At 36.0% G+C, this 12,708-nt stretch overlaps 1 protein-coding gene across 3 annotated transcripts in view; it reads right to left on the bottom strand.

Moving 5' to 3' along the window:
* LOC145690800 (solute carrier family 71 member 1) overlaps window positions 1–12,708 on the bottom strand; it is a 274,003-nt gene that overhangs the window by 35,196 nt on the left and 226,099 nt on the right. For 2 of the 3 annotated variants that reach the window (XM_081766094.1, XM_081766092.1), the window contains exon 11: window positions 9,045–9,071. The exons of the other annotated variant lie outside the window; for it this stretch is intronic. In XM_081766094.1, the coding sequence (XP_081622220.1) occupies window positions 9,045–9,071 (27 nt within the window). The remainder of the gene's footprint in view (window positions 1–9,044; window positions 9,072–12,708) is intronic. 3 annotated transcript variants of the gene reach the window in all.

Raw genomic sequence — 12,708 nt, forward strand, 5'->3', positions numbered from 1 at the left:
TATTTTCTGTTGTAGAATAACATTATCTATGATTCTGGTAAGTTGCATTTGATTATCTCCTTTCACTTATGAATAAACAAGCAAAAGAAAAATGGTAAATTTTCTATTATTTTTAATAAGTCAGGCTCTTAAATTCTACTACACATTTCAACAGATAATTCTAGATTGTCTTTTTATAGCTCGAAAATCTCCAGTCGCATTTTATGAAATCGTAAGTGTCGGCAACAATACTTCTTTAATATAACAAAGATACTGAAAACAATTGTTGGTTCACTTATCATTATCATATAATCACCGAATAGCTTACTATCTACAACGCTGTAATATTGTTTAACACAATATATTATTCAGAAAATTCCGTAAAGTTCGTGAGGACCAGAGAGAAGGGACTCTGTACCTCTTATAAAACTACTAATATGCCAGTTAGACAGTCCCTCCATATCTACGAGGAGAAGTCAAAGAGTAAAGGAACTTGCAATTTCTCGCATTAGGGTTTGATAACACTGCTACTATCCAGCGCTGAATTAGTATAGTCTGCAACACTTATATGCACGTGTCACTCTTATTCCCGCGTTAGTCGTTCGAGTGTAGCAGCTCTATTGTCGATCTGCACCAAGGAGGAAATGAGGGCAGTGATTCGCTTTTTGTTTGTAGAAGGTGTTAAACGTGCGGAAATTATTCATCGAATGCAAGCGCAGTATGATGACAGCTGTTTATCGCGAAGATGTATGGACAAGGACTCTATGAATGGACAGAGAGTTTCAAACAGGACAAGGAAAGATCGGACAGGCCATCGACTCAACGACTGAGGACATCATCATTAAGCGGAAAGTAAGGCTGCGAGCATGGTTTGGAAACTCCATCATCACCAGAAGTTAAGAAATTTAAACGTCAACCATCAGTCACTGATGCGGTGCAAAACTGGTTACAGGTGGAACCGAAAAACTTCTTTTCGGCGGAATCCAAAAACTTGTGAAACGTTGGGAAAAAAGAGTTAAAGTGCAGGGAGATTATTTTCAGTGTGTTTCAGTTTCCTACCATTAGAATAAATTTACCTTTTCTCGAAAGTCCCTTTATTTTTTGATTTCTTCTCGTATTAACAAATAATCGAGGATCCCACACAACTTTTACATTCAAAATATTTAATAGGATCACATCTTAAATGTCGAGTATTCCTCCTGATACACTTTGTGTAAGTAGCTGAATATTATAGTCTTGGCTAAACGAACAACAAACATTTTTGAGTTTCTTTACAAAGTAATCTCACCTGAATTTTTCGTATCTTCCCAATTGTCAGTGTAAATAATGTTCTCGAAACCGGATTGTCTTCTTACTGCTCACCACATGTGGCATTGGGTTTACTTGATAACAATTACCAAAACTGATTCTCAACAGATGCACACTCTGTTAAGTTTTCATTTTCAAGCTGTTTTAAGATTTTCGCGTAGTGCAAGAATTGTGTGCTATATAATACAATGGGCAGAAAGCGTGCCCTAAGGGAAGGCGTTAAGGGAGCTGTTATAGTTAGTCAAGCTTTCTAGAGTGGTTAACAGCTAAATTGTGTTAATACAGTATTTTACATAAACAGTTGAACCATTATTATTGTTGAGACATGCTGCGCTGTTATTGTGAGTACTAACAAAAGCAACAGAAACAATGACACAAACACTACTTACAATATGTGCCAAAATAGAAATTAATATCTGTCTTCCAACTATGCAGATCCCAACAGTTAAAGGCATAACATCTGATCTTACAATGCAGTCTTAAACCAAACATCAAAATCACACTTAAGAAACATAAATACCTTGGACAGGAAAGAAAGAAAAAAGGGTAAATATAGGCTGAAATAAACAGAAACTCATAAAAATATTTAGAATCTTTTAAAGTAGTTGATATTAAATGGTAATATGCAGTTTATAACTCAAAATATTTTGTACAGTATTTTCATGGTGCACGCGAAACACACCCAGACATAAATGGGTATAGTTCGTTTGTGATCCTGCAGATGGCGCCGTCGCAGCGCCTGCGCAAAGTGCTACTCACAGTATTTTGGGACGCCCAAGGGGTGTTGTTGTTGGACTTTTTGGAGGTTGGACCCATCACTGCTCTGCAGTACGGTAATACCCTGTCGAAGGAGGCGATTCGGAACAAGCGGCCTGGCCTTCTTACATCTAATGTTCTGTTGTTGGATGACAATGCGAGACCACACTCGGCGACACCATATTGTAACTCTTGGGTGGGAGCGCCTTGCCCATCCACCATATAATCCTGATCTCGCACCTAGTGACTTCCATCTGTTTCTGGCTTTGAGGAAGACTCTCGGCTGCAGGTGCTTTGGAAGCAATGCTGAAGTGACAGACGCTATTCGACGCTTCTTTCGTATGCAGAGCCTTGAATTTTTTCTGGAAGGATTTTTGAAGCTTATTTGGTATCACAAATGTCTCAATGTACGTAGTACTTATGTGGAAAACTAAAGGAACGTCTAATCCTTAATGACACATGCTATTTTTGGTCTTGCATCTCTACCTGTGTCCACAGTCGCCTGGAGTAATTTATTTTCGGACTCCCGCTCGTATTTTCATGAAATCGATAGAAGATGACGATAAAGTATAAGTAGAACAACGGCGAATTTTCAAATATTTCCTGGTCGTCTCAATCCCAAAAGTGGCCAGAAGGGGATTTTTGGGGGGTGGAAGTGGAAGGAAGTTCTCTAAATGAGGAAGAGGTTAAACTCGTAGTTGCAATCTAGAGGGGGGAGGGGAGTTTATACCAGGATTAATCACACGCGAAATAAATATTTAAAAAAATGCGTTAATGGAAGGAAAATTCCTCTGGATACCCACACCTATCTTTCTACGTTACTACAATACTTAAAAGTTACAAAATTTCTATATGGGTCACTATGATGTGTGTCTTTTTTCGTTTTATTTGGCATTTAATAATGTTTATTCTTAATTATAAACCAAACTATGTTTTATAAACGGTTGTATTAGCGATACCCACTGTTATTGTAACATGTATACCAGATGATGACATCATTAATTTATTGTTGCACATTACTTTAACTGAGGAACTGTATTATTCTGACCAGAGGTCGGATACTTTTAAAAAGACCAAGTATGATCTAGGTAGTTAAGCGGAATCCATTCCAATTAACTTGAAGTGAAAAAAGGACATGAAACATTTAAGTGTTACATCTAAGGGAGATTGTGATGATGAAGAATTGATGAAATGAAGGAAGTGGGAGGAAACGAGAGAATCCCGAGAAACTCACGCACATGGTGTTTGTTTACCGCAACTTGGCGCGAGCTAATCAATTAACATGAATGTAATTTATTTATATTTTTCCACTCTTGTATACGGTAGGACTTGCCGCCACATTTTAAAGTTTCACAGAAAAGTCACGTAAATACCTGGACATTAAAACGTAGACTTTTTAACTAAAAAATCCAGGTTCTAGTAACGACTACATCTAGTGTTCTTCCAATGCTAATATTTAAATTTCAGTCCCCTTTCATCCGTAATAACTTATCTCACGGTCCCTGCAAGAATGAATTCGCCCCCCTCCTCTTGTGATTTATTAAAATACAGAGTGGCCGAAAAGTAGGTATACAGACCTACATATATAAAACATACAGGACTGTGTACCTATTTTTGCGCCACTCCGTATACGTATATGCTTAAAGATATCCATAAATACGAGAGGATGAGAAACAGGAAGTGTTCATTATGTTATAACAGTTACATACCAATACATCTAACAGAAGGTTTTGATTAGTTATCCTTTAAATTGGTGATACTAATGTATGCTCTGACTACACACTGTCATTATTTATATTTGTGTACTTTTAAAATTTTGGAAGGAATTGTGGAATATTCCCCTTACATGAGTAATTTGTCTGATGAAAAAGGCTTTAACCTTACTGGATTTTCAAACACACGTAATCTAATTGCTGGATAGACACGATCAATTTATCTGTGTTTTTGATGCTTCACAAGCAGTAGGTACATCGACGTAGAAGAGAGATAATATGCTACTTAGGAGCAAACTATGTTACATAGGGTCAGTGAGGATAATTATGAGACACTGCCTATGAAGGGTAATTATGATACACCCTTCATTGATCTTGAATCACTGTAGGATAAATACAAATTAAGAACACAGGCATTTAGTAACATCCTTCACAATGCTCTGTCTACATTTTTAAGTTTCAGTTTACAAAAGTTTGGATATACCATTTTTTTCTTTAAACAAACGCATTCAAAAAATTTGTTTTGAAATTTGAAATCCTATCATTAACTTTCATATCTACTCGTGTACTAATATCATATTGCGAAACCAATGGGTGTTGGTGGAAGCCTGGTGGGTCAGCAGTTATAGATGAAGTTGAATTTGTCTCTTGTGCTTTTGTTTCAGAGTTACAAATATTTTGTTGTATCTCATTTTACTTATACAGAGGGTAATGATGGGAATTATGCTGGAATCTGTCTCTGTATACTAGTATGTCAAGTTTCAAAAAGCTGTACTCTGTAGTTTCGGTAGTCCTATAATCTTGTTTCTTAGTAACTTGCATAGTTGTAGACCTACATTATTTTGTTGGAAATAGCCTAGGCTGCATATCAATATACTAAAACATAAAGAAATAGAAGTAGCCTAAGTTGATTTTAGTGAACAGCCTAAAACTTGGTCTAATATAGGTTGTTAGCCTGTAGGTCTGTAATAGTCAACTCACAAAAATGTTAGAATAACATCGGTAGCAATTTCCACTTTCTTTCTTAGTTATTTTCTTGTAACTCAGCTAACTATTTGTATATCTTTATGTAATAAACACAAAATAACGAAGATTTCTTTGTCTCACAATTGGACTCCTTCATATCGCAATATCACAGACAGAAAGCTGGGGACAACAGGTGTCTCATAATTACCCATCCGGTGTCTCATACTTACCCATTTGGAGGGAAATTATGAGACAGCACAAATTTCACACTTACTCATCCACTTATGAGATGACAGGAAATTTCTTGGCAGTAAACTGTTACTCTATTGGCACCATAAACTGCTGCCTCGGTTAACTGCTTTCAAAACTGTCAACTGAGTAACGTGAAAAAGTTCTGAAATGTCTCATAATTACTATCACTCACCCTATATTGTATTACTGACAATGAACGACATACTTTTCAGTGCGATAAAAATTCGCTTTCCTCGAAAATTACGCATCAGAGTTTACCCTCAAGCATGTCATTCTTTTCAGCTCTATGTCATCTACCGATTCAAATATGTATCATCGTTGTATAATTTTGGGCTATATCTCAGTAACCATACTGTGCACTGTACGTTTGGCAGTGTCTTAACAAAACGACTGACGAGGATATATGAGGTGCCGAACTTTTGCTGTAAGTATTTATTTGCTCAGTGTACAATATTTGAAGCACTGTTCCCCTCAAAGTAGTACCATCTACTGGCAATACACTGTTCCCAACGTTTCTTCCCTTTATTGACAAGCCTCCAGGAATGCACTTTCTGGGATGGTGCGCAGGTCTCCTGTCTCATTATCCTGAATCTCCTCTATAGTTTCAAAACGGCGCGCCGTGGCGTCCTTATTTAGCAATAAGAGTTCGGCTTTCAGTGACTAACAGAGAATTACTTTTTTTTTTTTTTTTACATCAAAAGAAATCTATATTCAAAATTGGCCTTTACATAATGATGTTATTATAAAAAGAGCGCTACGTGTGGATTTTAACCATCAACTACTTTAATTTAATAATAATTAACTACTCAGCATAATAATGTTCTTTTCATGTGTTTTTTAAAGTTTATATTTCAAGTGCTTCCCGCGGGCACTTTTCGTTACGGCTTACGCTTAAGACATTCTTCTATGTACTCACATAATTTTTGTTACTATAATGATCTGTACATATACACACATTTTTTGCAAACATAACAATACACCGAGCAAGACAATGTAATAAAAATATATATAAGAACACAAACACACAACATTTTGTTCATTTTCATTTGCCTATTTGTCTATTTTCCTTCTCAGTTCCAGAAAATATAAGCGGTAACCAACTCCCAAGTAGCCAGAAGGAGTGGAACTCTGATGAAGACACTGCTAGTATGTTGAAAGTTTTAACGTGTTTGTATTTATATATATTTTTATCACATAGGCTTGCTCAGTGTGTGTATTGTGTTTAGTTTGACAATAAGAAAACAAGGCCTGATAGAATAGTAACAGAATATATTTTTTTTCAATATAATTTTGTGTATTGATTTTGAGTTTAACGTCCCTTTCCAGCAGCGAGCCTACGTGAGACGTCCACCTACTGATTAACGTGGAATCCGAACCGCATGAGCTCCCGCCGGGAATCGAACTCGGGTCTCCCACGCCAAAGGCGCGTATGTGAACCGTTTAGCAACGAAGGAGCTCTTTCTTTTCAATATAATGTAATTTGGTTAGTGCACTAACAACTGAATTAAACTTATTTCTTGCTTTTTTTTTTTTTAAAGTTATTGTGCAACTTTTATATTGCAAAATTATTATGTATTCCAAATGACGGATATTCACATCTTTGGTGGAGCTGCGGTGGCTCAGTGGTAGAACGTTCGCCTCTCATGCATGAAGTTTTTGGTTTGAACCCAATTCAAACAGATTTGTGGTGGACAAACACCATGTGTTGTTTTTTATGGGTTTTCCCGTTTCCTCCCACTTTCTTCATTCTACCATTTCATTCATTTCTCATCATTAGTCTTCTTTAGCCTAGCTGGCATAACCGTGGGACGTAGAACTTCTTTCAAATGAAGATTTTCAAACATTTGGCCAATTTCATACATTAACCACATATTAAGGTATGCTGTTAATTATTATTATAATGCATTCCATAAGCTCAATAAGCCGCGTTGAGTTTCTTATTAAATGGAAATTCATCTTGTATAAAAAGGATATGAAATTAGTTGCTAATGTTCATGGTTATGCCCTATAAACTAAGAAGAAAGAATTATAAAAGCAAGTCATAAGTGATAGGACGATCGACGCAATTAGAAAGTTAAAAAAAAAAAAAAAAAGATTCCTTAGGAAATCTAAGAACATTCTAATTTCTAATAAAGTAGATAGGAATCTGGATTTTCTTTACTGGAAATCGCGAAACTATTAATTATCGCCTTCTCTCCCTGTATAAATGAATAGAGCACCTCGTTCACGGATCTTGACCTCAACTAAACCACAGATAAATACTCCCCCGCGTAGCATTTCCAGTAACCTGCCTGGTCCTCGATATCCCTACTCAAGTATCTCAAAAGCGGTATTTTTACCGCCTTGCCTATTATCTTTGAAATTAACGACAAAATAAGACAGACTGACCTTTAGTTTATTCCTTCCTTTTCGCACGGGAAGAATAAAATTATGAAAAATATCTGAAAGGCATCTGATCCCTAAACTGCTCTTTGGAATACGTATTAGAATCGAAATGCTAAAAAAAAGAGCAAGCTCTAATACAGTGCTACGAGGGAGGATCAGAAACTAAGGTTACACGGTCGATATTTCTGCAGCTTCGTCCGTCAGAGTGAGGAATGTGTGGTAATTTTAATACATCAAGTTGGCAACTGTGCAGAGTTTCAGCCATCCGCCACTACGGCGCTAGTTGTAGCTAAACACAAATGGTGACTCATTTCGAAAACTGGTCTCGCGAAGAAGTCCGCTCAGTTATTCAATTTCTGTGGGCGAAACATGTAACCGCGGCTCAAATTCACCGGCAGTTGATAGAACAGGGTGTCTACTAAAATTCCAAAATGAAATTTCTTGACTTTTTCGTGACCTTTTCTTTACCAAACCGTAAAATTTCTTAACATTCTCAAGAGCGAATTTAGGTGCAAATTAGGCCGAATTTTCATGCATCTGATAGAAGAATGCTTTGCTTCGATTTAGTAGCGTCTAAAGCCCATCATAAAGACATTTTTGGTGGTGAATTTTGACGTTTTATAGAACAAAATTTTCTAATCTGTACTTATATTTGTACAGATAAAAAAAATCGTGACCCAAAAGCTAAATTTCGTGACGTTTTCTTGACTTTCATGACCGTTTTCTGATTTTGTGACTTTTTCATGACTTTCGTGACCGATAGACACCCTGTAGAAGTATACAGAGAGACTGTAATGTCTCGTCAGCATGTCGTAGAATTGTGTCGAAAGTTTGCGGCTGGTATAGAAACAGTCACCGACGAGATGCGCAGCCCAGAACATCACCACGCTGCTGAATCAGTTTTGCTGGGATATTATCGGCCACCCTCCTTACAGCCCGGACCTCGCGTCAAACAGCTATCCCCTGTTCCCGCACTCGAAGAAGCACCTCGGAAGCCGTCGCTTAGCTTCAAACGAGGAGGTGAAACACTTTGTGAGAACGTGGCTGAGCACGCAAAAACAGGATTTTTACCAGAAGGGAATCTTCAAATTCATTCCACAATGTGACAGGTTCCTTAACCGATATGGAGAGTATGTCGAAAAATAACCTAATGTATGTATTATCTGTTGGCTGTATTGGTTGTATGAAATAATATATACACATTTCAGTGCAGGCTTTGTAACCTTACTTTCAGGTCACTTTTCGTAGATTCGAAAATTTATTTCGAACGTTCCAACCGTTTATTATTATTATTAACTTGTTACCTACTTCCCTCTCCGCTACGATACTCAACTTAAAAATTATAAATAGCCTACGGCCTCTTCCTTACAATTATCCAGAAATATGTCACACCAACCGTGTGGATTTATATAGCGGACAAACATGCGTATACATACATTCAGTTTTATATGTAAGTTAAGTTCTGTTCTTTTTCAAGCACCCCTAAATAATAATAATACTTTCTTTATAATACTACGAGAAGTAACTAACAGTGATACGTATTCCCCGATGCTTCTATTTCATTTTGGCACATATTCATAACCTAACTTCTTTATGCATGGTGTTAGTATGTAGCATGCTAAAAGCTCTAAGGTTTCTTTTGTTCTTAATTGTTTACACATACGCAAAACTGGTTGGACACTGTACCTGTCTAATAACTTCCCACGCTGGAGTCTTTGAGAGAGAAAGCAGAACATAATTAAGCTTTATACACACATCAGAGATAACATTAATTATATTGTTGCTAAAGCTACTACACCAGGAAATAATCAGCCTTACAATTTACAAAGAAATAATAATTATAATTTTAGCATTGCACGACAACGGCAACAATTACGAAATACAACTACATCTTAAAAGAAGGGAATTTCTTTAAAAAAAATTACAAAATTTAGTGTCTCGAATTCACGCCTACGACATCCATTGACTGCTATTATATAACGATTAACACATTAAGTTTCACCGTTTGAAGTTAAAGGTAACAAACTGATTTATAGTCTGGAACATACATATGGAATATTCTGGTTCTATAACAGCGATATTTGTTCACTATTTTCGGCATATTTTTTTCCGAAGTTAGTCGTCCGCTTGGTTTTCGACAAAAAGCGTAATAATAGCTACGAAAATTAAAAAGACCGCTTTAAAAGCGTATAATAGAGTAGGGTAGATTAGAGTAGAGTAAGGTAGGGATAAATAGGGTAGGATAGGGTTAGCTTAAGTTTAGGGAAGTTTCGACCCATTTTGTTGAAATTAATAGTGTAAGTTGTAATCTCTTCCTAAGGATAGCAACTGGAGCGTCTCTGTACACCTGCAGCCACGTTCAGAACACAAATGCTCGTTACTTCTCCACAATTCAACCATGAGGTAGCCTTGCGCGAAGTAGTTCCCTCCGCTTGCCAAATAGTTCCATGATTACATCGGCTTACAAACAAAGAATTAAAACAACTTCCGCTCCCCTTACATATTATCAAGCACACAAACGAGCAAATTATCAATTTCTTCCCGGTAAATTTTCAAAATTTTGGTAGAAACGGACGACCAACTTTGGAACTTAAGCCCTATTTTCACCTAACATTTTACAGGAAGATCAAACATCAGTGCGATGGTGGTGGTCGAGACTGGCTTGGAATCTTCCTCAGTGAGTGTCATGTGAAATTGTTACAGAATGAAATGGCGTAACGTGAAAATCATTCAAATGAAATCAAATGAAATCTTTCAGTTTAACGTCACACGATTATGCCCTTTAGACTAAGGGAAATTATGATTAAAAGAAGTGAATGATGATGGAAGAATTGGTGCAAATGAGAAAGTGGGAGGAGACGGAAGTAGCCCGAGAAAATCACGGACACGATGTCATCATCGAAACTTCCGTGGCCGCGGTTTCCCTTATTTTTCGATTGTATATTTCAGAAATTGAGAAAATCATAAGAGAACATTTTCATCAATCAAAAGTCTTGATTAGCCTCTCACACTTTTAAGTTTTACAAAATATGGCAAAAATCAAGTAATAATTTCTACGTAATTTTTTAGCACTTACAAATTCTGGTACCTAAGTTTCTAGTTCTTACTGTTTAGTTCATAAGACCACCAATAAAGTATGGGGCTCGGCGGTTTGGTACATCGCTCACCGCTCATGAGATCTGAGACGGTTACTTGGGTGGATAATACTGGTGCTGATAGGTTTATCCGTTTCCTCTCACATTCTCATTCCAAACATTTTTACAGAATCATCCATTTATGTTTATCAGCCATCTCCTTCAGCTAAACGATAAACTGTAGCATTTAATTTCATTTCTATAAATTACGTCGTCATACACTTTGGAACCGTAATGTTCAGAATTCTACTACAAAACACACACACCGTAATGTGGGATCTCAACCACATTTTGTCTCCTTACGGGAATCGAAGTCCAGTTATCTAGGTCAAGTCTAACTAAACAGTCAGTACAGGACTTGTAAGCTACTACAGTTCCTCGCGTACTGTTCACATCGGTGTATTAGGCTCTTAAAACTTAAAAAAGACGGCCGGCTCCTAAATTTGATTTATGATCTTTTGACTGCCACATAATTAAACTAATGTAAACTATTAAACTCAGTTACCGCTTCTCTTGTTCAATATAATATACCAGTTTATTCTCTGGGAACATGTTTTATACGTAAAAGGCACAATATATTAATATAAATGAATATTTATGTTATTCATTGCATCTACACTATAACTTCGTACACTATACATGATTCTATTTGAAAATTACAGACTACAAAACTTGAACAGTACACACAATCGGAACAATATTTGGAATGACTTAAGAGTGTCGCACAGAAAATTAAAAACATAGTTAAAATAAAAGTATTTCACATAGACAGCCCAGCATGTCTATTGTCTCCAATCTTATTACGTAAAAATTCAATAACTGATTTTCTACAAAAATATTCTTAAGAATTCACATCGTAGCTCAAAAAGCATACAAATTTGTTGGAAAAATTTTCAATGGAAAGTATATATTTATTAGATATTAAGAGGAAATGCACAAAACGTATTTTAAAAAATAAATTCGCTCATCCATTTCAATAAGACAGGTATGAGGCGTACTATATGCAAATGTATTTCCAGTTTATACATGCATACTTTAACCAATATAGAACAAAATTCGTTGCGCAGCAAATCAAAATGTTAACGAAAATTTCAAATCCGATATTATCCATATGAATATACTGTCTTGTTTCTAGGATTTTAGGATTTAGATTTCTGGGCTTTCGGCATCTATGTCCATGTTAGCCCGTCACGTATGAGGATGACGTCCCTCGGCGAGCACACAATCCGGGGAAAGGGAAGGAAGGAATAAGCCTGGGACCTATACGTTAGGTACCACCCCGGCATTTGCCTGGCATGAATGAGGCAAACCCGGAAAAACCTCATTCAGTGTTTTACACTTTTGTCGAGGATATCTACCAGAAGGCAATAAGAGAGAGAGCGTATTTAAACGAAAAATATACGCTAAGATTATTAAAATATATATATATATATATATATATATATATATATGAAAGTTAAAAAAAACGGTTTTTAAATTACATAAAAAATCTACTAAAATCAGTTCATTTATCACACTGTTATTGATAGAATAGGTTGTCAAAAAGACAGAGGTTTAGTAGTTAGCTTAAAAAATGCTTTCATCCATGACAATGCGCTATGGATCCATTCAAATACGATTTTTTGCTATATTGATCGAATATGATTTTAAAAAAACTGAGAGTAAAATAATGCATTTTGAGCGAAGTAAAATCATGACCACTTCGTTTTATTTGTAATTTATTCAACGAAGCTTATCCTAAATTAAAGACAATTAAATTATAAATGAAAGGAAATGTGTATATAGAATTAAATACGATGGAACAAAGCTTCGTGACTTTACACGCAATAAAGTTTCAAGGAGATACAGACGTAATAACTGAGACATTTTTCAATGAATAATCTGAGTTTTGCTTGATTTGAAATTCATTCTGAACTTACAGCAGTTGTAGTTATTTTCAGTGGGAAGCTAGTAAAAGTGACTGAATAATTACTTATTGCAACCACTGAGAGCAACAAACTGCGTTCTACTTAATTGCTACGAAAGTATAGTATGACTGATCATTCTTACGAGGGAAATCGAAAAAAGAAAAAAAAAGTTACAAAGCATAAAAATGTTATTAACTCTAACTTAACGAACATTAATTTGTAGATTAATAACATGTCTGTCTCGGGGCAGATTTGAAGACTTCGGATTCTGATTATGTATACCGGAGAAGCGGACATTGAAGATGATAA

This window comes from Thermobia domestica, chromosome 7 (assembly GCF_964235325.1).
Source record: "Thermobia domestica chromosome 7, izTheDome1.hap1.1, whole genome shotgun sequence".
NCBI classification, from domain to species: domain Eukaryota; kingdom Metazoa; phylum Arthropoda; class Insecta; order Zygentoma; family Lepismatidae; genus Thermobia; species Thermobia domestica.